The sequence below is a fragment of the Schistocerca serialis genome, chromosome 6, assembly GCF_023864345.2.
Source record: "Schistocerca serialis cubense isolate TAMUIC-IGC-003099 chromosome 6, iqSchSeri2.2, whole genome shotgun sequence".
Lineage (NCBI taxonomy): Eukaryota > Metazoa > Arthropoda > Insecta > Orthoptera > Acrididae > Schistocerca > Schistocerca serialis.
The window spans coordinates 213,834,754-213,860,069 of NC_064643.1; the positions used below are offsets into that span (position 1 = coordinate 213,834,754).

At 40.4% G+C, this 25,316-nt stretch overlaps 1 protein-coding gene across 1 annotated transcript; it reads right to left on the reverse strand.

The window, feature by feature from the left end:
• Positions 1-335: 335 nt before the first annotated feature.
• LOC126484761 (uncharacterized) lies at positions 336-24,404 on the reverse strand. Its single transcript, XM_050108357.1, has 3 exons — positions 24,212-24,404; positions 1,080-1,373; positions 336-502 (listed from the first exon to the last, which is right to left on the reverse strand). Exons 1-3 carry the CDS (start codon positions 24,402-24,404, stop codon positions 336-338), a joined length of 654 nt encoding a protein of 217 aa, XP_049964314.1.
• Positions 24,405-25,316: the final 912 nt, after the last annotated feature.

Consider the following 25,316-nt stretch of genomic DNA (forward strand, 5'->3'; position numbering starts at 1 on the left):
TTCTTCAGCTGCTGCGAGTTTTGCTGCTATGTGTACTCGCCGCCTGACTCGTAGGTAGAGGCACCTGTTTGTCGTGAAAATTTTTGCCCGATTTCGTCATTTTGAAAAAGTTATTTTTTTTCTATTTCGTCAATAATTTCGCTAAATTTTATTTCCACTTTTCAGCAGTAAAAGGTAAAGGAAATACATTAATGGCACATTTGCAGTGAAAAATCTTATATTTTGCATAAACTGAAAAAGCATAAAAATTATGAATCTTATTAAAACACAAATACCAAATCATGAAAGTTTGGAAAACATTTATCCTGTCCTGGTCTATGTACACAACACACAAGTCAGCCTGAGAAGGACAAGGATACCATGACTTCCATATTACTGGAGGTCAGAGCTGTTCTCCTGTCAGACATTACATTGCAATATCTAGAAAATGATCCCTCACTATCAACATTACTGGCTGGGCTCCACAAAGTCTTCACTGCAGCTTCCACAAAAAGTCCATACTCTGTTTTCAGGGAAAGAAGAATACCATTGACATCAACATCTTTACCTTCTCTACAATAACTAATTACTAATACCCTAAACAATGTGTATGGTATAAGAAATTCTGACGTTGGAAGTTCTTGTAGAATGGGAATTTTCTTTATCAGCTGAGAGATTTCAGCACTGTCTAAACTGCCTTTTATTATGTTTCTCGGATCAAACAATTTACCTATAGAAGAAATGGCAATTTTTACTGTATCACACTCCATCAAGTGGTTCAGTTTTATAAGACTTGCTCTACCTACAGACTGGAAGAGTGATGTTAACTGTACTTGCATATGCTCTGGCAGTTTAAGAAGCTTTTCTGAAGTTGTCTCGGGAAAAAAAAACGATGCGTCCTCTAGTAACTTAAAGCTCTTTGCAAGGTCACCAAGCTTAGACTGCAGAAGATGAATTAACGGTATCCTGGAGCTCCCTAATGTCAGCAGCAAATTGCATCATTTTGAACACTGCTCAACAAGCAAAATAGCTAGGCATTGAATTTTGTTTTGCTTCAGCAGAAGTCAAAGCTCTAAAATAATTGACGGCTACACTCTCACCTTCAACAGTTTCAACAAATTCCACTATATCACAGAGATATTCTCCAAGGTACTCGACACTTTCAAACCACGAGTTCCACCTGGTGATGACAGGAATAGGGAAAAGTTTAGCTTCTGTGGGTACACCTCCGTATTTCTGAGCTAAGAACTGAATGTATGCATGCTTTCTCTTTCGGGTATTAAGGAAGATGTGTTTTTCCTGCAAAACACAATGGTTCAAATCACAAAGTTCCACAGCCCACACATTGCCAACCAAATTTAATTTATGCGGCCAGCATTGTGTGTTTACTAACCCTTCCGTGTCATGGAACGTTGTCACGGTGCAGCATCCATTTATCTGCAATGTCTGGTCTCTCTCGCATCATCCTTTTCCTAAGCCTTTGAAAGACGTCTTTGTGGAACACTTGGATAACAGTTTGTCCTGGAGGAACAAATTCTTTATATGCATGAGATGCTATTTTCAAAAAAGCAAATCAGCGTTGTTCTTATCTCTGATTTGTTCACTCGAGCTTTCTTCGGTTGAGGAGACGTCTCAGTGTGCCACTCCTCACTTTGCCTCTTTGTCTCAGGATCGTATTCAAAAAGCCAGAGTTGATCACACGTAGTCACACGACTGAACCATTTGCGGTCACTGGCAATCCTCTCAAGAAGATCAACGCAGATGTTTCTTCGATTGTCCTTCTGTTCAGTTGTGAGATTTTTGGGTACTATTTTGGTACAAACCTTTCTGTCAGAATCTGATGTTCGATGAAAATGCGTAACACTTCACGTATTATCCTTATTGTTAAACATCAGTCCGATATCACAAGAGCACGCACACATTCGAAGTTTTCGTCTGTTTTTAAAGCTGAAAGTCTCCCATAGCGAGGCTCTTCTTCAACGCGTTCAAATGATTTGTGCCAGCGAAAAACTTGTGCTCTTGATAAGATATGTTCCCCATAGGCTTGTTTCCGTTTTTCAGAGGTCACAGTAGCACCTGACGATGATGGTGGAAATCGTTGACAACTCGAGGTTTCACCCTGAACTGATGCGGCGAGAAGTCCGACAATGTTTGTTTTATGCGACAGTGCCGTCGCGGAAGAATTTGTTCTCACACATCTTCACTGATGGCACTCTCAATAATTACGTGATGGCAGTACGGGGCTGAAATTCGGACTAAGCATCTGAAAGGGATGTACACACTGGTCTACACAAGTAGAACAACACAGCGTTGTCAGATCGCATACAGTGTTGTCAGTCTCATTACTTATCTCAAACACCTTGTATGTTATATCAACTCACGACAGTAGAATTACGTTTTTAGTTCTGAAATTTCAATTTGCTTTAGATCACTCTAGTCGCCTCCCTGACCGCCATAGGGACTCTGTGCTTCACCCTGTGGTCCGGGGCGCCGCTGACTCCACATTCAAAAGTGTCTGAGGTGCATTGTTATGTTTTCAGTAAGTAGCTGAGACATGCACGATGTCCTGACAGGTGGTGTACAGCTCCCTTGGTCAGAAGGAAGCGTGACAGTCTTGAAACTTGGTAAGTTCTCTTCCATGTTTCTGCCCTGTTCCAGATTTCTTGTCGTTCTCTATCAATGCAAGCCTTTATTTCCTTATTCAGTGTCTAGTTGCGGGCAGTTTCATCTACTAGGCGACCGGCTGCAATCCAATTAAGTAATTACTTGCAATTCTGAAACAAACGAAACGTCTCGATATCTGGCTGGTGATCCTTATGGAATAACACCTCAAAACAAGAAGGTATCGACCTGATGAAAGGTGGGGCAAATGGGTCACAGACTGTGGAGGCTGTGGAAACCAGGTCAAAAATGTACACAACCGAAATTTACAAGAGGTGCTTGCTTGAGGGCTTTCGTGCTTTCTCAAGGACGTTAGCACCGTTCTGCTTTTGGTATGCCTAGTAGTCTCTGTTTCTCAAGGTCAACTGGTACACTTTGCATTGCAACTGAGAGCTGGACTGTCATGTCATGATGAAAAACAATTCATCTGTGGGGACGGAGTTGGGACCCTTCCCTACTCACACTATTCTCTTGAGAGTGATTGACTGTGTGGATGGTTATTTATAGTGGATGTATGTGCAGAAGAGATGAATGTACCGTATGTCATAGATGTGTAGTGTGTGTGTGTGTGTGTGTGTGTGTGTGTGTGTGTGTGTGTGTGTGTGTGTGTGTGTGGCGCGTGTGTGTGCGTGTGTATGACTGCACACTATGCCACCTGTTTCCCACACATTTTGTATGGAAGAAATGATAGAAACGTAAAATTGTGAAATAAGCATAAACAGAGACTGAAAGAAATATTAAGTGTGTTTTGTAAAAAAATTGACAAAAAATCAAAAGTTAATCTCTCACAGCATTGTTATTATTTCCTGACTCGCTACAGACAACAACTGAGTAAACATTTTTATTTATAACAAACCACACCGTTTCCCTATGGCGCATAGCACTAGAATGAAGCCACCCACTCAAGTGTGCAGTATTAATAGAAGGAGGAGGACGGAGACCTTCAGTCCCATTGGTCCAGAGGGTGACCTTCATTTTCCTGCCCAGAGACCATGTGACTAGTTCCTGGAATTCCTTATCAGTGGATCAATTAGTTCTAGGCAGTACAGCAGTTAAGTTGAGGTGACCTCGATTTTACAAAATGCAATTACCATATGTGTAACCTGATATCTCCTCTCAACGTTAAGTGTACCTCAACATGGGAAATCTGTATCAGGTGCACTGGAAGGTCTCGAGGGCAAAGGACTGGGGAAGACCTCAAACATACCTAGTGCATCGCCTCATGAGTAACCTGATACTCCCTCTCAAGTCAATAGTAACCTGACACCAGAAATTATTAGGAGATGCCTGGGGACAGAGGGGAGTGGGGTGACCTTGTATATAAGTTGTCAAATTTTGTAAGCTGACACTGGAAGTGATGTCGTCAAGTATAACCTGATACTCCCATTGTCAGTGGATTAAACCGAATGTAACCAGTTCTGTGCTCATACCAGCAGTCCCCCAAGTTGCATGAACAGGCCTGGAGGGGAGAGAGTTGACCTTGCGTATGTTGTTGTTGTTGTTGTGATCTTCAGTCCTGAGACTGGTTTCATGCAGCTCTCCATGCTACTCTATCCTGTGCAAGCTTCTTCATCTCTCAATACGTACTGCAGCCTACATCCTTCTGAATCTGTTTAGTGTATTCATCTCTTTGGTCTCCCTCTATGATTTTTACCCTCCACGCTGCCCTCAAATACTAAATTGGTGATCCCCTGATGCCTCAAAACATGTCCTACCAACCGATCCCTTCTTCTTGTGAAGTTGTGCCACAAACTCCTCTTCTCCCCAATCCTATTCAATACCTCCTCATTAGTTATGTGATCTACCCATCTAATCTTCAGCATTCTTCTGTAGCACCACATTTCAAAAGCTTCTATTCTCTTCTTGTCCAAACTATTTAACGTCCACGTCTCACTTCCATACATGGCTACACTCCATACAAATACTTTCAGAAACGACTTCCTGACACTTAAATCTATACTCGATGTTAACAAATTTCTCTTCTTCAGAAACGCTTTCCTTGCCATTGCCAGTCTACATTTTATATCCTCTCTACTTCGACCATCATCAGTTATTTTGCTCCCCAAATAGCAAAACTCCTTTACTACTTTAAGTGTCTCATTTCCTAATCTAATTCCCTCAGCATCACCCGACTTAATTCAACTACATTCCATTATCCTCGTTTTGCTTTTGTTGATGTTCATCTTATATCCTCCTTTCAAGACACTGTCCATTCCGTTCAACTGCTCTTCCAAGTCCGTTGCTGTGTCTGACAGAATTACAATGTCATCGGCGAACCTCAAAGTTTTTATTTCTTCCCCATGGATTTTAATACCTACTCCGAATTTTTCTTTTGTTTCCATTACTGCTTGCTCAATATACAGATTGAATAACATCGGGGAGAGGCTAAAACCCTGTCTCACTCCCTTCTCAACCACTGCTTCCCTTTCATGTCCCTCGAATCTTATAACTGCCATCTGCTTTCTGTACAAATTGTAAATAGCCTTTCGCTCCCTGTATTTCACCCCTGCCACCTTTAGGATTTGAAAGAGAGTATTCCAGCCAACATTGTCAAAAGTTTTCTCCAAGTCTACAAATGCTGGAAAAGTAGGTTTGCCTTTTCTTAATCTAGCTTCTAAGATAAGTCGTAGGGTCAGTATTGCCTCACGTGTTCCCATATTTCTACGGAATCCAAACTGATCTTCCCCGAGGTCGGCTTCAACTAGTTTTTCCATTCGTCTGTAAAGAATTCGCGTTAGTATTTTCAGCTGTGACTTATTAAACTGATAGTTCGGTAATTTTCACATCTGTCAACACCTGCTTTCTTTGGGATTGGAATTATTATATTCTTCTTGAAGTCTGAGGGTATTTCGCCTGTCTCATACATCTTGCTCACCAGATGGTAGAGTTTTGTCAGGACTGGCTCTCCCAAGGCTGTCAGTAGTTCTAATGGAATGTTGTCTACTCCTGGGGCCTTTTTTCGACTTAGGTCTTTCAGTGTATCATATCTCCCATTTCATCTTCATCTACATCCTCTTCCCTTTCTATAACATTGCCCTCAAGTACATCGCCCTTGTATAGTCCCTCTATATACTCCTTCCACCTTTCTGCTTTCCCTTCTTTGCTTAGAACTGAGTTTCCATCTGAGCTCTTGATATTCATACAAGTGGTTCTCTTTTCTCCAAAGGTCTCTTTAATTTTCCTGTAGGCAGTATCTATCTTACCCCTAGTGAGATAAGCCTCTACATGCTTTACATTTGTCCTCTAGCCATCGCTGCTTAACCATTTTGCACTTCCTGTCGATCTCATTTTTAGACGTTTGTATTCCTTTTTGTCTGCTTCATTTACTGCATTTTCGTATTTTCTTCTTTCATCAATTAAATTCAGTATTTCATCTGTCACCCAAGGATTTCTACTAGCCCTCGTCTTTTTACCTACTTGATCCTCTGCTGCCTTCACTACTTCATCCCTCAAAGCTACCCATTCTTCTTCTACTGTATTTCTTTCCCCCATTCTTGTCAATTATTCCCTTATGCTCTTCCTGAAACTCTGTACAACCTCTGGTTTAGTCAGTTTATCCAGGTCCCATCTCCTTAAATTCCCACCTTTTTGCAGTTTCTTCAGTTCTAATCTACAGTTCATAACCAATAGATTGTGGTCAGAGTCCATATCTGCCCCTGGAAATGTCTTAAAATTTAAAACAAAGGTATCAGAGAAATATGGTAAAGTTGAAAGGTAATGCAGCCGGAATCAGCTATTGTGTTACGAATTCCGCCAAGAGGTGCTCTAATTCAACGCTGCATCATCAGATGCACTAAGAGTATAGGTCTACACTACTATGATATAATTTAATTATTTCCTCATGCCCCTACTTTGTACAACACACAGGGGGTGGCCAAAAATACGGAAACACCAAACCACAATACCTTACAATGCCTAATAAAGTGCAGGCTCACGAGTACGTGATTTAGTTCTGCAGTGACTTTTGGAGCTGTCGTGCTCTTATTTTTTGTCACAGTCCTCTTCAATAACATCTGTAACGATCACTCAACGAACACTTTCGTCCGCGTTTTGACTTGGCGGATGATGATTTTCTGCTTTCTCTGTAATGTGGTATAAGCCTTCGATACGGTGACTCTTGAAACACCAAACACTTCAGCTATCTTGATTATGGAAGCATCCACCATACATGTTTTCATATCTTTGTCCAAACCTTGTAGATTTGGGGGTACCTACGATTGTTGTAAACGGATCTGTATTGCAACTTCTAACGTGTCAGAAGAAGTTTATGAAAAGTGTTTGAAATGTGTCTGCGTATTCGTGTTTAAGAAGAAAGCTATTGTGAAAACAAGTCAAAAGGCTTGATACAATGATGGAGCCTGACATGAGAGCCTCACTTGGCGGTGTTTCTACCTTAACAGCCTTGCCTTTCAATTTTAGCATCTTTCTCGCTCTAGTCACAGGCCCTCTAGTGGTTATCATAACTGTAGACGCTGGTTCGCCAGGTCCACCAGCCCCACTACCCCACCTCATGCGCCAGCCCCTACTGCACAGTCTCTGCACAGAAACGCATTCGTATCCTGAATGCTGGATGAGTCCACCTGTTCATTTCTGAAGGACAGCTGCCTCAGTGGGCTGTCACCTGCTAGGCTGTGCACTCGTCCATCTGAAGTGGCCGTCTGTTATTTATGTACTATCTTACTGAGTACTTTTCTTGTTCAGTACTGTAGCTAGAGGTTTTTGATTTTGAGCAATCATATCTGTCGAATTCTTGTTTGTGCTGGCATAGCGTGTTAAAAAGATGTTTTCAGACTCCCTATGTGTAACATAGAAGTTTTGCACTATGTAAGTCTGCGTGGAGACGTCATCTGTTCAAATGTATCTTCCCTGCTGCACGGTGGCTGTTCAAAATGATGCACCCATCATCACCGTTGTTCCCTCCTCTGCCGTGCTGTCTGTGCAGGTGTAGGTCATGTTATTTTGTGCAGAGTCTGCTGGTTAATTTTTCGTACACTGTGGGAAAATAACCCAACACCACCAAAGAGTTGTGCAAGATAAACGAAAGCTGACAGTGATGTTTCTACACCCGGAATACGACGTCTACTCAAACTTCGCGCCTGTCGTATGAAGATGCACATTAGGTTTGCTATAAATACACGCTGTAGCTAATGCTAGTAAAGACTGCCTTTAAGACGGCAAAGATGCCATTGTCAACAGCTCACCGAGTTTGAATGGGGTCGTGTAATACGGCTAGGAGAAGCTGGATACTGAAGAAAGAGTTGATAGGAATTTAACTACTGTACATGTTCGCTGGCAGCAGTGGACCCAAAATGGAACGGTCGCCAAAAGACTGGGCTCTGGATGGCCATGTGGCATTACCGACACAGAAGACCATTGTGTTACGCGCAACAGCAATTAGAGCAGGAGTTGGCACCACAGTGACACAACAAACTGTTACAAATCGGTTACTTCAAGGGTAGACCCGAGTCAGTCGCCCTGTAGCATACATTCCACTGACCCCAAACCAACGCCGCTTGCGACTTCAATGGTATCAAGCAAGAGATAACTGGAGGGCAGGGTGGAGGTGTGTAGTGTTTTCTGATGAAAGCCGGTTCTGCCTCAGTGCCATTGATGGCAGTGCTTAAATTAACCTGTGAACTTGCAAAATTAATCACTTAAATATGTTATACCTTGACTAAGGTTTTCCCGAAATTTCCTTACCCTACACTAATTAGGTCTTGGTACTGGGAATTTATTTTCCGTCAATGTATTTTGCTGTCTGTTAACACATACAGTTAAAGCGAATGTCTCATTACACTAACGTGGGACTGTCTATCGAATGGACACTTAAAATTTCACTTGCATAAAAGCAGTTTTGCTTGTAATGAGAAACAATCCAATGTTTTCTGTTAACACCGGGTGTCACAAAAGCACGTGATGAGCAATGGCTCAAAAATGGCTCTGAGCACTATGGGACTCAACATCTTAGGTCATAAGTCCCCTAGAACTTAGAACTACTTAAACCTAACTAACCTAAGGACATCACACACACCCATGCCCGAGGCAGGATTCGAACCTGCGACCGTAGCAGCCTCGCGGTTCCGGACTGCAGGATGAGCAATGGCGTAACTGCAACCGGGACATTGTCCTGGCGCCCCTGACGCCCGAAAACGGGAGAAAAATGAGAAGAAACGAAAGAATTATTAATGTAATCACTCAAGTGAAGTCTTTCTGTATGTTAGAATAAATGATGTTGGTTTTGGAAATCATTCTGGCATAAAGATATGCCAGTCGTTCAGTCAACTATAGCTAGCAAAGAATCCTGTGCTCAGTGCCTGTAAGTATTTACAAAGATGAGGAGCTAAAAATCACAGAAATGTGTGAAGATGCTCTTCACGGGTATGCAGTTCGATTTCATCGTCCTGACGACACGTCAAGTCGTCCGCAGCTCGTGGTCGTGCTGTAGCGTTCTCGCTTCCCGCGCCCGGGTTCGATTCCCGGCGGGGTAGGGGATTTTCTCTGCCTCGTGATGACTGGGTGTTGTGTGATGTCCTCAGGTTAGTTAGGTTTAAGTAGTTCTAAGTTCTAGGGGACTTATGACCGTAGATGTTGAGTCCAATAGTGCTCAGAGCCATTTGACACGTCATGTCGACGGTCAATGTGACCGCCATCTTCAGTTGAGATTGCAGGTGCACAAACACGCCGAAACCGAGGTATCACCAGATACGGCAGCTCCTTTATACCCCAGAAACAGGCCGACATTGTTGACATTATTAATAGAGATAAAGGTGTTCCTCTAAGCAAGATATGGAATCCTATTTTATCAGATATAAAACAACAGCGACCTGGTTTTCGACCAGTTTCATCTTAATTTACGATTCATTGCTCTTGTTAGTTCTTGCCACCTGTGGCGCTGCGGTTCTTCTTTTCCCAGAGGGCAGCCGTTCCTCTTCTCATGCAGGCACAGCGTTCCCAGGGTATAAGGGAGTCGTCATAGCTGATGTTACCTCAGTTCCTGCGTGATTGTGCACCTGCAATCTCACCCAAAGGTAGTGGTCATTTGGACCAACGAAACATCGCATCGTCAGAACAATGAAATCTGGCTGTAAATCCGTGAAGAGCACCAACATTTATTACGCTGGGAAAATCTACATAATCACAATGGTTTATGTAGTCCGTCTGGATGACTGCGCGATCGACACAACGGATTGCTAATTGAAGCGGTCCAGGTTCAATTCCCCGTCAGGTCGCAGATTTTCCCCGCTCAGGGACTGGATTTTGTACTATCCTTACGTTCATATCGTTAAAAATGGCATTCCATTTTTGAAATGGATGCATGGGCACGTCCTGAAACACAAAAAATTAAAAAAAAAGTTGTATGTAATTGAACATGAAATGGTTTAAATTTATTTCTATGTTTAGTGAAGATATTTTTACCACACACTACTGAAAGCTGAGGTTGGTAGCGACTGAGAACAAGTGAACATCAGTCCGAAATCGCACAGTCTTTCTACTCCTATCGAAACTGCCATTCCCATCACCCAGTTCTCCAATGAGTATTGTCAGAGTGAACGATTATACACACAACAAAAACAGTTTTGCATCATCCCGGTTCCCAGAACTCCTGAATAGAGACGCTTACTGTGGATATTATATCACAGACACATTCCCTTTGACTGTTCAGAGACGTCACTAAACCCGCCCAAAGACGTAAACAACCATGCATGAGCATCGCCTATTAGACGGAGGGGGTTCAACAACGATCAGTTCCTGTCATTCCACCAGAAAAGAGGAACACAGCTTGTGTTGTCTGTAGTTCAACCTTGCCTAGACGGTCAATACCGCAGTTAGATCGCGTCCACATTGTTACTTTGTGCCAGGAAGGGCTCTCAACAAGGGTAGTGTCCAGGCGTCTCGGAGCGAACCAAATCGATGTTGTTCAGACATGGAGGTGATACAGAGAGACAGGAACTGTCGATGACATGCCTCGCTCAGGCCACCTAAGGGTTACTACTGCAGTGGATGACCGCTACCTATGGATTATGGCTCAGAGGAACCCTGACAGCAACACTACCATGTTGAATCATGCAGCCACAGGACGTCATGTTACGACTCAAACTGCGTGCAGTAGTAGGCTGCATGATGCGCACCTTCACTCCTGACGTCCATGGCGAGGTCCACTTTGCAACATGCAGCGCAGTACAGATGGGCCCAACAACATGCTGAATGGACTGCTCAGGATTGGCAGCACGTTCGTTTCACCGATGAGTGTAGCATATGCTTTCAACCACAAAATAGTCGGAGACGTGTTTAGAGGCAACACAGTCAGGCTGAACGCCTTAGACACACTGTCCAGAAAGTGCAGCAAGGTGGAGGTCCCCTGCTGTTTTGAGGTGGCATTATGTGGGGCCGACGTACGCCGCTGGTGGTCATGGAAGACGCAGTAACGGCTGTACAACACGTGAATGCCGTCCTCCAATCCATCGTGCAACCATATCGGCAGCATATTGGCGAGGCATTGGTCTTCATGGATGACAATTCGCGCCCCCAACGTGCACATCTTGAGAATGACATCGCTCAACTAGAGTGGCCAGCACGTCCTCCAGGCATGAACCCTATAGATAATGCCTGGGATCGATTGAAAAGGGCTGTTTATGGACGATGTGACCCATCAGCCACTCTGAGGGATCTACACAGAATTGCCGATGAGGAGTAGGGCAATCTGGACCAACAGTGCATTCATGAGCTTGTGGATAGTATGCCACAACAGATAAGGGCATGCATGCATCAATGCAAGAGGACATGGTACTGGGTATTAGAGGTACCGATGTATACAGCAATCTGGACCACCACCTCTGAAGGTCTCACTGTATGGTGGTACAACATGCAATGTGTGTGGTTCTCATGTGCAACAAAAAGGACGGAAATGATGTTTACGTTGATCTCAATTCCAATTGTCAGGTCAGGAGGATAAGCAATCTACTTGCTTGTGGAAAGTCCCCTACTGATTAGAGGGGTAAAGACGCACCAGGAAATCAAATCAGTGGTGCATATATCCTTTTGGATTACTCTGGCATGCCTCCCTCCTCAATACAAATTCTCACTGCTGCCCCAGTCTACTTTAACACAAGGAGGGTAATCTGTGCAGTCGTGCGAACCACTGTACCGTTGTGGCTAGCGCAGCTGGCTAGTAAGCAGGAGATCTGGGTTCGATTCCCACCCTTGGTACAAATTTTCACTTGGCATTTCAGTCTTTATACATAAAAACATATTTTTCGGTTGTAAATGGAACAGTCGTATTGGGTAATTTCATTAAAAAATAAACCCAAATTAAAAAGGCTGTTATCCCTCAAAAGGCTCAACAGACTGTCTTTGTGGATCACTGCATTCATATAAAATGCTCAGGAAGAAAAATTAAGTTTGTTAAGCAAACAATGACAGCTTATATCAAGAAGGATAATTTTTAGAAGTTAACACTAGGTGTCTGCACAAAGAAACTTAAATTGTTAGCTCAGCTATTAACATACCGTGCAACTCCATTTTTACATAATTAAATGGACTTTTAAAAAAATGCGGGAAATGACTTTTTAAGCAGTAATGGCTACGTATAGGGTCCCCTTCCCCCTTCATTTTGTAGTTTATGTATGGTATGTGTATGGAATAGGCATCAAAATACTTGTCAGGGCTTTTTTCTTACATAATAAAAGTTATTTAGATTCTGTACTATGTTTAACCACTGACATTAGATTTACCAACACACTACAACAGCAAATCACACTAAGAATGACACATTTTGGGGAGAGGAAACCAAGTAACCAAGCAACGACCGTGTTGATTTGTGTGTTTGCGAAGCTAAGGTGCCATATTTGGCACATTTATACTTGCAGCTTTCGAAAAATGCAATTCAAGTGTACACTGCAGCAAAGTTCTCTCCAAAATGCATCATTTATAGTGTAATGGAAAAGTGATGTTGGCAGATGAACACAGTACTCTGAACTCGTCCAGCTATTCTAAAATTTGTAATAGAAAATGCATGGGCTATTGTTAAGTGCATTAAATATGGTGCTACACTACAGATCGATCTGTCATCACAGCCTTTATTTCATATTCACTGGCTTTTCCAAACTAGTAACCAAACTGTCATCTTCAAATCAACCAAGACCTCAGGCTACGTACAGATCAATCTTTCATAGCAACCGAGATTCCAGGTGGGGGTACTACATCACACTTTAGCCTTTTAAGAACACACTTGATAAAATATTACTAAATTATTTTTTTTGAACTAACCTTTAATTTGAATGACCCTTGTGAGTTATATTTATGTTTTCCTGTAATATGGTTTTCCAGCTTTAACATCTGCATCTACAGCATAAGTATGATGTTTTTTTTTTTTTTTTTTTTTTTTTTGTCTTCACTGCTGCATTTACGACTGCAACTGAGGAACACCACTGTCACTATCACTTCATACACTGTCATTGATTTCCTGTATATGGATGTCTTAGACACATTCATTTTCAACAGTGACAAAATTATTATTAAAATGCTCACTCGTCTGGAGAGGAAACCCTGTAACCTTACCCACAATGAAACACATAGAATTTTAGTGTCACCATTATTAATCAGATCTGATACATTTCCTTTGTCAGGTTGAATGAATCCCACTTTTCGATAGCTTTTGGAGATTGTGGATTCTTCAGTCTTTTCATACCTTGACAACACTGTGTAAAGCATCTAAATTGACACCTTGAAGGGTCTGGGTCTTTACATCTTCCATCAAAGTTAATGCCTTTTGCACAGTTATTTTACTGTAGTGTGTTTGGAATGCATGGATAATATGCAAATCCTGTGGCAAAGCAAATGGATTAATTGTGGGTCGGCTTACCTTATATCTATCCAGGAGATACTCGTGTCTCAAAGTTATCAATCGCATATGTTTAAACTTCTGACCACTTGTTCAACCAGTTTTTTTTTCTTAATTGTGCAGAGAGAACTTAATCTATCATTTGTCATTGAATTCCCAAGGAATTTTTAAAATTCTTTTAAGGTTGTTCATACTTCTCAGGAGGAGCTTAGTGACAGGGGATGTAAGAATCAATTTGATAAGCTTTGTTACTTCATTATAAATATTTTGAAGATCATTGTCCATTACGAATTTAAGATCTGAAGGTGGTGCATATTTAAGTTTGTCAATATAAATGTTTCTTGACTCATTTTCCACTCATTCTTTGTTGAAGAATGGTAAGTTGTGAGAAGGCCGTTCACTTCCATTGTTGAAAATTTGGTTTATAATTTCCAAACTAATTCTTATCCAGCAACTGAATAATCTGGAGCTCTCCAAAACGCATTTTGATTTGTGATATCATGTTATCTAAGATCTCATAAGATAACACCTTAATGAACTGAATGTTACAGTCTTGTACTTATTTCACAGTGAAATTTCTTACTGTAGCTTTCAATACAGGAGGTCATAGTTTCTTCCAATCTCATATCCTTTAACAAACAGATGGTCTTCTCGATTTCAGCATTGCACTAAAATCACATGCAACTTTGTCTGAAGAAGTACATAGAGATGGTCAATATACACAAATATTTTTTTGTAAAGGTAAAGCAGGGAAAGGAATTGAGTTTTACTAAAAATGCTTAACAGGCCAGAAGCACTGTTCAATGACTCTGCATGTATATTTTGGAGATGTCTTTCAACTCATGGTTGAACAGCTCGTGAATTGAAATTACAGTGTGTAGTACATGTTTGAGGCAATCCGGATCCTTGATTTGGAGTTGTTTTCTCTTTGGGGACTTGCTTAAAAATGAATGGAATGCCACAAGATTGTAAATGAAAAGACTAACTGCACTAGATGAAGTTTATGAACCCAACAGTGCAAAAATATAGCTCATGACCATTTTTGCTTAACAAAATTTTGGACACTTCCATGTTTACATTATTACTGTGGCATCATGTTTGGCTCAATATTTTGTCAGTTATCTCCCAAAACATAAAGTGCATTGAGAACTATTTCTGATAAACCCTGAGCAATTTTGTCAGTGTGAAAACCCTGGGTAACCATCTTGTGGGGTAAACTTGAGAATAATGCTCATTTATTGAGTTACAATAACCATCCAGAATTTCACCTGCTTGTACTCCAGCCAACTCACATGAATGTAACTCTTCTTTAATGTGATTATTAACGACATCAGTAACCAAATCAATAAATTAATTTTCAATTGTGCTTGATGTTCCTTTGAACCAAGCAGTGCTCTGCAAGTGATCAATGTTCCTGTGTAAATAAAATTACCAATAATTCGAAGTAACTCCTTTTGTTATCAAAACTTTCATCTTCAAAGTGTCCTCTGAATGCAAAACTTTTGCTTGCCCAAGAAACAAACAACATCAATAAGTCTCTCAATTATGAATCTATTTTTGTTTCAGAATCACATTATGTTTTATGGCTAGAAGTTTGGCTCCTTCAGAAACTGAATGTTCAATTCACACGACTCAGCCATGTTTCTTCTGTCAAAATTTTTTGTCACACTTACTCTCAAAGAATGTTCTTTTTTAATACCAGACCCATCAACCAAAACACATGTGTAACAATACAATTTATTTATATCTAAAAACAAAGATGATGAGACTTACCAAACAAAAGTGCTGGCAGGTCGATAGACACACAAACATACACACAAAATTCAAGCTTTCGCAACAAACGGTTGCTTCGTCAGGAAAGAGGTAAGGAGAGGGAAAGACGAAAGGATGTGGGTTTTAAGGGAGAGGGTAAGGAGTCATTCCAATCCCGGGAGCGGAAAGACAGGTTGTTACAGAGTGACCTGTAAGCTAAGGATACTTTTTATACGAAGAAAATTGTAATTTTCTGTTTTGTTTTCCATCAACTATTTTAATGTCTAAGTGAGATGCATATCACTTATCTTTACAAGCACACTTTGTTTCAGATGTCCAGCTTGAAAATGGTTTGTCATCTAATTCGTGAAATAAAGACACAAGTGTTCCCTCTGCACACAAACTTACGAATTATAGTACTAAAGCGAGCTTTGCTAGACCAGGACTGAACATCATGCAAAATAACACACAATTTGACAGCTGAGGCAAACCTCGATGCCATGCTCCTGGAACACATGACCGACTGACACCCGGCTGATTGCCATGCGGAAACAAGAGGCTATTTCTAGAAGCTGCCAGTGAGCTGTTAAACTGTATATCATGGATAGCACAGTGAAATCTCAACCAAATTGTAACAGGATGGGGTATCTGCTATGATTTGTTCCACTCCATGCACGATTTGTCACTTCGCTGATGTGTGTGCCAACTTTACCTTACAAATATCTTGGGATCATTGTTCTTGAGTTATTTGCTGTAGCGGGCCTGTCTATTCAAGCTACTAAAATGACATAATCACTTTTGCGATAACTCTTCTGTATTATAAGTGCAATGAACAACTTCATTTACAACTGTAGCTGAACCAGATCTCTTTTAACTTGTAGCTCAAAATAGATCACAACATGTATTGCTGTACTGATACACTGCAGACTGACAGTTCTCATGTATAATCCTCAACTGTTCTGACGTTGACTTTTCGCCCGTGCCCTTTGTTCTGTGACTTCCAAGGCACTGCCACGCCGCAACACCATGGCACAAATGGGTCTTCACAGCCAGTGGAGACGCACTTACCATCATGCATTGTTAAAGCTCTGAGTTGATGTTTTTTGCACCCAGTCCCCACATAAGGCAAACCAGAGGGTACACAGTGGGATGTTCCACACATAAAAACTACCAAGCAACATTCCCTATTTCCACGAAAATCTTTTGCTGGCCTGAGATGTTAGAAATGGAACATGTTATTCCGCAGAATCGATATGTTACGCCACAGATGCCTCCAATGAGATGAAAAATGTTGTGTAATCAAACTTACTTGGCTAATTACCAACATCATCTAACATTTGAAAATTTCAACCAAATAACCACAACTTTTAGTTTTCTCCAATTATTCTTTGTATCTCTATTTAAAGTCACTTAAGACCAAACCCGTAGGATAAATTTTACAGTTATCATCAATGATTTCTTTAAATTCCTAACTACACACATTACGAAAGTTACCTTCATGTTTACCGTTCTCTTTCTTTGTGACATGTCTTGATTCATCATTTCTTACATAATCATTTTTTATCAGAATTTACAAAAAAATGTATATCACATAATTCATCTTGCTTTAATAAAGGATAGTGTCTCTTTATTAGCCTTCTTTCATACTTAATGTTTGTTCCGAATCTTGGTGTATGCCTGTTCAACCATACAGTTGTTCATTAAATGTTATAATCTTCAAAATACCTTCCCTTTACATATTTTATTGCTCTTTTTGTGTTGCATTTCCTTGTACTTTCTCAATTACTTCACATGCACATTGTTTCAATTTCATAGATAAAAAAATAAGACACATTCGCTCTGTTTGATCAGACTATATCATTACTACAGTACTCTCAATCAAAGGTAATTGCGTTTACTTTTCTTTCAATTCATTGATTACAACACTCATTAGCTCTCTCTCATCAGAGATAACTGAAGTCTTTTGTATTGTTTGAGTGCAGCAGCTGTCAAACAGTTCATTAGCTCTCTTTCACCAGAGATAACAAAAGTCCAGGCTATGGCACAAAATGACTGATTCACCATGGTATTGCCTTTTTGCTTGCATGTTAGTATGTCATACTCCACTTATGGAATGGTTTCTTTTCCCTTCCTCTTCTATCTTAGGTTTATGTGCAATTGTAGTACTCAATCTCTCTTATAGAAAAGGTTCCAAAATTCCTCATAGAAAACATACAAATTAATTGTTTCAATAGATGAAGGAAATTTTTTACAGGACATTTTCTGTTTTTACTGCACATGTTTATGACCATGCCCACATAATCACGCTTTAAAAGAAATTTTAAATCTTTATGTTGCATTGTTTTTATCACCATTGACTAATATACTGGTACTCATATGCTTTCACACTTAGATCTTAAGTAACATAATTTTATTGTTACATTACATCTTCTAAGTCTATATTTACTTCTAGTATAGGACAGTAGGAAATGGATTTAGGTTATAGAAGGCTAGAAGAAACTGCTCCTGGGTAAACGAAACGTGGAATGCTGAAACAGTTAACTTGGACACCCAACAGATGTCAACATGATCACAGATTCTGCAGGGGATATGAATACATGTCTATATTGTATAATCCATTCTTTTGAACAGTCTCCAGGTCTATAAAAAATACCGCTTTCACATGGTGTATGCCTAGCATGTTGAAGGGTGTGGAGGGAAAAAATCTTGCTGGTTTTCTTTTTCAAAATAGAAAGAGATCAAAATCCTTAACCAATACTGTCATCCACCTAGAATTGTAAATTTTCCTTCACTGTATTTTGTAATTCTTCTGCTTTAATCTCTGTTGAAGGTGGCCACTCAGATAACTATAAGGGAACACTGCATGTCCCATGCTGCCAAAGTTAAATTATCAAACTTTGTGATCCATTATCTCGGGAAGTTTATAAGTCGCCGACTTCCCACTTTCCATAATTAATGAATGTACTTTTGTAGATATAATGAATGTGCTTTTGTAGATATATACTGGATTAGAATTACTGCAAAAACTGTATTAAGAGGTAAGGTATGTTGTTTTTTTGCAAACTTTAATTTTTATAGCAGAATTTTGTGACTACATAACATAAAAAAGTGAAGAAAGTAGGACATTTTTATTTTTCTAGTTTCACATGTGCTGAATCTTATTCTTGGCATGCAGTGGAAATTTCATGATTCTATCTTCAATACTTCCTGAAATGATGGTCATTTATAGGAAAAAAAAGGTTCCAAGTTTTTGTTATCATAAACTTTTATATGCTTACAGTTCTAACTCTTTAATACACTCCAATTATCCTGTGTCCTCTCCAATGTCACCATCACCCAATACTTCCCCTCTTCTTTTTTTCTTGGTTCTTTTGTCATTTACTAAACAGCAAACTCTGCTCGGCATACTCGAAGCATTTAAAGTTCTCACAGACCTCTATCAGTGTTCTGCGCTAATCTCATACCTACCTTCAGTGTTTCATAGTTCCCACCACCAAAAGTTATTACAGCGTCAGACACACTAACTTCAGTCATGAGGCCAATAGAAACATTTTTAGGCACATGCACTATTATTGAAGGATTCATTCACATTCTGAGTCTTCCCATACAAACATTTCCTTAGTAGTTCTGGATTTACGAAATCATTCAATAACAGTTTGATTGCCACACTGCCAATGGTAACCAGAAAATTTAGCTTCCCTTTACTTGCACCAAGCACTATGGGATGTCGTCACTTCAGACATATTATTCTGGTTATTTACACTTCCTCCACAGGTCACACATTTCTCACTGGAGCCTAATGGGTCGGCAATCCAGTTAATACCTGGATCCTGAGGAAATTTGCTACAATTTACAATTTTTTAATAAATTCACTGATCCACTTACCTCTTTAGGCACTATATCAGCTTAACCTTCCATCCTTACTCTTTACGAATATGTATACATTTGGCACAAATAAATTATACAGGGATTTGTAGATATTACTCTAAAGATACTGTTTTTCAGCATTTCTTTTTCCCCGAAGTGGACAAAATTTTCATAAGTCACAGGAAATGGTAGGCTATTGATTTAAAATCACTTGTCAGCAGGAAATACTAAATGCTTCATTTATAGGTAAAGTGTTTTATTGTCAATTTTTTTTCTCATTTTTACAAATTAGAGAATGTCATTCGGGTATGAAATCTTTCAAAACACTTGGGAACGCAAAGACCTGTTACATGGCCTACAGTAGTATCTGGTCTCTTTTCTCACTACCTTTCCTGCAGTTTTCCCTTGTTCCTTGCATCTTCTAGTTGGGTCTGTTTTCTTTTTTGTTGGAGGCAGTTTCTCAGGAAAATGATATGCTGTGAGTCTGTTTGCGTTTGCAACTCCAGATGCTAAATGCGTGTCTTTATTTAGTTCTGCTCCTCGTTTTTTAACCAATTGCTATGCTAATTTACATATAAAATCTGCTAATGCACATGTGTTTGATATTTTGAATAATGTTGGCATTCACAACTGCCCTCATAAAAATATGGAAGAAAATCTTTTTCCAAAATTTTACAGTTTTTCGCTGGAAGGGATAGTACCTCGTCAGCTGGTCTCCTCTGTCAACATCTGTTTTAGACAAGTTGTAGTCTAGAACAACATCTGCCTTTACTACCTCAACATATCCACTCCTGGATTTTACACTGACATGCGAAGCAGTCATCTTATGCTGTGATGAGAACATGTGTACATCACGTTTTTCCATTTCAAGCAGAAAAGGTGTCCTTTGAGAAGAAAAGTCATTTAGTTTTTGATTTATTAGGTCTCTAGGCAAACCTATTCATCACAGTTCCAAATCTCAATGTACTTCTTTCCCATAGTTCTTCAAGGACTGAAAGACTTGTATAAAATCTATCCACATACACATGTTCTTTTCCCAAGTAATAGGAACATAGCCTCAGCAGCAGGCATTTGGCAGTATTGTCAACATTTCCTTTTCCTCCAGTATAAACTTCACCATTGCACATGTAACCTGTTTGAGCATCACTTACAACATAAAATTTTATCTCATATTTCTCTTGTTTGTCTTTCATATAAACACGGAATCCAATTCTTCCTCGAAAAGAACATATTGCTTCATCCACAGTCAGATTTTGTGACGGATGAAATACTTTTCTGCATTTTTCTGTGAAAATGTCCCAAACAGGTCTTATTTTACGCAGAGGGTCATGGCCTGGTTCTTGTCGAGTTACCCATAATGCATTATTGTTCACAGGGAGCATCCTGAATATGGCAAAGAATCTGTATTGTGATATTAGCTGAGAAGCAAATGATGAAGCATGCACAGGGTCTTCAGACCAATAATCCCTAAGTTTAGGATTCTTTACAACACACACATGCAAAACGTTTGCAAAAGATTGGTATAATTCATGTGTCCTCACTGATCTCCATTTTTTCCATAAAGTTTTTGATCTGATGGTGAAGATCAGAAATAGTATCAGTGTAATATATATTTTGTCTGACTTTACTTTTAGAAACATCTTCTTCTCCTTCTTCAGTAGCTCTACAGCCCTTGGTGAGCCTTGGCTTCTTCAACAATCTCCCTCCACACTTCTCGGTTATTTGCTGCTCTTTTCCACCCCCGGACTCCCATATTGCTGATATCCATTATTACCTCATCGATCCATCTTCTTCTAGGTCTCCCTTTTCGCCTAACTGAATGGATCATACCTTTCATCATCTTCTTTGGAATTCTATCCTCTGCCATTCTCTCCAAGTGTCCTAGCCATCGTATTCGCTGAGATTTCACAAATTTTACTATGTCCCTGCCTTGTATTGACTCTTGTAATTCGGCATTGTAGCGTATTCTCCAGCCTTCTTCCTCCCTTATTGGCCCATAGATTTTGGGTAGTATTTTATGCTCAATGCTTCTTAGAGCATTTTTATCGTGTTCTGTCAACGTCCATACCTCTGAGCCGTATGTGAAAACTGGGCAGACTAGGGAATTATGTATTAGCAGTTTAGTTTTTCTTGTAACAAGGCTATTTTTGAAAAGCTGCATATTTGCAAAGTAAGCTCTGTTTCCTGCTTGTATTCTTTCCCTTATAGCCTTTCCAATACTGTTATCATTTGTTACTAGGGCTCCCAAGTAGTTAAAAGAGGACATTCCATTGAAGCATTTCCCATTGATGTTTAGGTTTTTAGGGGTTCTTCTGGCCTCAGATTGTGACATTACCATATATTTTGTTTTGTTTCCATTTACTATGAGGCCAATTTTTAAGGCTTCTGTTTCTATTGCCCGGTTTGTTTCTAGGAGTGTATTGGTATTTCTTCCTACTATAGCAATGTCATCAGCGTATGCACATATCTGGCTAGTTTTCATAAATATGGTGCCTCTTTTGTTGATTTTATTTACTGCACTATGCAGGGCTACGTTGAATAGGACAGTGGAGAGACTATCCCCTTGTTTCACACCTTTATTAAAGTCAAAGCTATCACTTGTTCTGCTAAGGACCTTTACTTTTGCTCTTGTCTCTGTCATTGTCATTCTGATTAGTCTTATTAATTTAGCACATATACCAACTTCTTTCAGTACTCTGTATAGTTCTTGCCGATTTATGCTGTCAAAGGCTTGTTTGAAATCGATGAATAAGAAATGCAGATCTATATCATATTCATAGAACTTTTCCATCATTTGCCTTATCACAAATATTTGATCCGTTGTTCCTCTGCCTGGTCGAAAGCCACACTGATATTCCCCTAGTATGCCTTCTGCACACTTCTGTATCCTTTCGTTTAATATACTTGTGAAGATCTTATAAACTGTACTTAGGAGTGTTACACCTCTATAGTTTTCGTATGCTGTTCTGTCCCCTTTCTTATAAATGGGGACTATTATTCCAATTCTCCAGCATAGTTTCTGTTACCCATATATCTGATATTAATGTGTGCAGTTTCTTTATTACAGCCTCACCACCAGTTTTTATTAATTCAGCAATTATGCTGTCTTCCCCAGGGGCTCGATTGTTTTTTGACTTGTGCACAGCCTGGGAGACCTCTTGTGTGTTGGCTTTCTTGCCTCATTGGTTTCATTGTCTACTTCCAGCTCCACTCTTCCCTCCTGTGTAGCTGTCTCTTCATCTTCTAGGCTGGTGCTTAGTGTATCTTTGAAATACTCTGCCCATCTTCCCACTATCTGTTCTTCCTCCCTTATCATTTTCCCATCTTTACTGGAACAGGTCGTTGTTTTTGGTTGGAATCTATTCTTCATTTTGCCTATGGCATGATAGAACTTTCTTATTTCACTCTGTTCCTTTAGTTCTTCTAGTTCTTGAAATTTCTTCTTATTCCACTCTCTTTTCTTTCTCTTGCACAGTCTGTTAGCTCTTCTCCTTAATTCTCTATATTGTTCCACATTATTTCTGGTTTCTCTCTGCAGCATTTTTGTTCTTGCCCTGTTCTTTTCCTCTATTGCCGACCTGCAATCTTCATCAAACCACTCCTGGGTTCTTCTGTTCCTTCTTATGCCTATTATTTCCTCTGCAGCATCCTTAATGGCTTTTTCAAACCTGTTCCACCTTTCACCTACTCCTACTGTGGTCTCTTCATTGCTCAACTTTCTGCTTAGCGTTACTTGGTATTTTTTTACTTTATCACGGATGTTCAGTTTGTCTGTATTCCATTTCATCATCTTTCCCATTCTGTTGCCCTTTGTTAGTGACAGTTTCTCTCTCAAGACTGATTTTATCAAAAAGTGGTCTGAATCACAGTTTGGTCCTTTGCAGCTCCGTACATCCGTAACTGACGTGGAGTGGCGTGCAATCACTAAAATATGGTCAATCTGATTGACTACTCCATTGGATGCAGACTTCCAAGTACCCAGATGGATCCTTTTATGTGGAAAGCAGGTACTTTTAATAATCATATTATTCCTTGCTGCGAATTGGCATAGTAAGTCTCCATTCTCATTGTTTTCTTCATGTAGTGAATATGTTCCAGAAACTCCATACGGATGTTCATTCCTCCCTATTTTTGCATTAAAATCTCCTATTACTAGCATCAGGTCATATTTAGGTACTGCACAGCATACTTTTTCCAAGTCTTCGTAGAACTGTTCTTTAATTATATCCTCTTTTTCCTCTGTTGGCGCATGTGCATTAACTATTGATATATTCCTAAATTTACCTTTTAGTCTGAGTCTGCACATCCTTTCATTTATGGGTTCAAATTCTAGAAGGCTTTTCCTAACTTCCCTAGTTATTATAAACCCTGTTCCAAGTTGGCCTGTTCTTTCTTCTGGTCCACTATATACCAATGAGTACTCAGGTTTATCTATCTGCCCATTCCCCTGCCATCTTATTTCCTGTAGCCCTACGATATCATATTTGAATTTTAAAATTTCATTGGCTATTTCTTTCATTTTTCCAGGCTGAAGCATTGTCCTCACATTCCACGATGCTACTGTTAGATCCTCTATCCGTTTCCTTTGCCGGGGTCGTGATACATGCTTTCCATCCAGTTTCCGAGGCTTCTGTTGAATTTCCGTAATATTCTTTTTTTACAGTATGGGGTTATTAGTCCCATGCCCAACCCCCAACCTGGAGGACCAGGATTTGTATGAGGTTTACTCCTCTAGGGAAGCTGGCTTCACTACGCCTCTAGAGCCCTCCCTGCCCTATGTTGTGGGACACACTTTGTCTGGCTCCTCTGTCGAGACCAGTCCGGCTTGGGAGACCCTGCCAGTAGCTATGCTACCGCCGGCATAGCTCTCGACTTCACCGAAGCACGCAAACCCTCCCGCGCGGCACTGAAGGTGCCTACTATAAGGCGGTGTCCCCTGGGAGGGCTTTTAGAAACATGCTGTGATAAAAAATTGCAACAAACAGTCTAGTTCTGTTGATAACGTATAAGCAGGAACCTGAATTCCACTTGTTTCTTCAAACAGAGGCAATTCAGGGAGTGCAACAAAATGACACCATTCATTATGCAGGGCAGTCTGTTGACAAACCTTACTAATGGAAACTTGTGCATTAGCTTCTTCATACTCATTACTATCGTTTCTATCAGCAGCACAGGTTTCCAATTCATGTGAATCATCTTCATTTTCTGAAAAATTGCCGATGTTGCCCGAAAGATCATCAAGTTCTGAGATGTTGTCCAAGAGTACTTCAATCTCTAAGTCTAACAAGCAATGTCTCTTAACCATATTCATAATGAGATTTCCACTCTGCAGCAGAGTGTGCGCTGATATGAAACTTCCTGGCAGATTAAAACTGTGTGCCGGACTGAGACTCGAACTCGCCTTTCATGGGCAAGTGCTCTACCAACTGAGCTACCCAAGCACGACTGACGCCCCATCCTCACAGCTTTACTTCTGCCAGTACCTCGTCTCCTACTTTCCAAACTTTACAGAAGCTCTCCTGCGAACCTTGCAGAATTAGCACTCCTGAAAGAAAGGATAGTGCGGAGACATGGCTTAGCCACAGCCAGGGGGATGTTTCCAGAATGACATTTTCACTCTGCAGCAGTGTGTGCACTGATATGAAACTTCCTGGAAGATTAAAACTGTGTGCCGGACCGAGACTCGAACTCGGAGCCTTTGCCTTTCGTGGGCAAGTGCTCTACCAACTGAGCTACCCAAGCACGACTCACACCCTGTTCTCACTCTTTACAGAAGCTCTCCTGCGAACCTAGTTCTGCAAGGTTCGCAGGAGACCTTCTGTAAAGTTTGGAAAGTAGGAGACGAGGTACTGGCAGAAGTAAAGCTGTGAGGACGGGGTGTCAGTTGTGCTTGGGTAGCTCAGTTGGTAGAGCACTTGCCCACAAAAGGCAAAGGTCCCAAGTTCGAGTCTCAGTCCAGCACACAGTTTTAATCTGCCAGGAAGTTTCATATCAGCGCACACTCCGCTGCAGAGTGAAAATCTCATTCTGGAAACATCCCCCAGGCTGTGGCTAAGCCATGTCTCCGCAATATCCTTTCTTTCAGGAGTGCTAGTACTGCAAGGTTCACAGGAGAGTTTCTGTAAAGCCATATTCATGTTTTATAAGGTTTTACACACAGGAAGGATGCAAACAATAGCACAACATGGCAGCCGATAAGGAACGAAACAACCTTCAA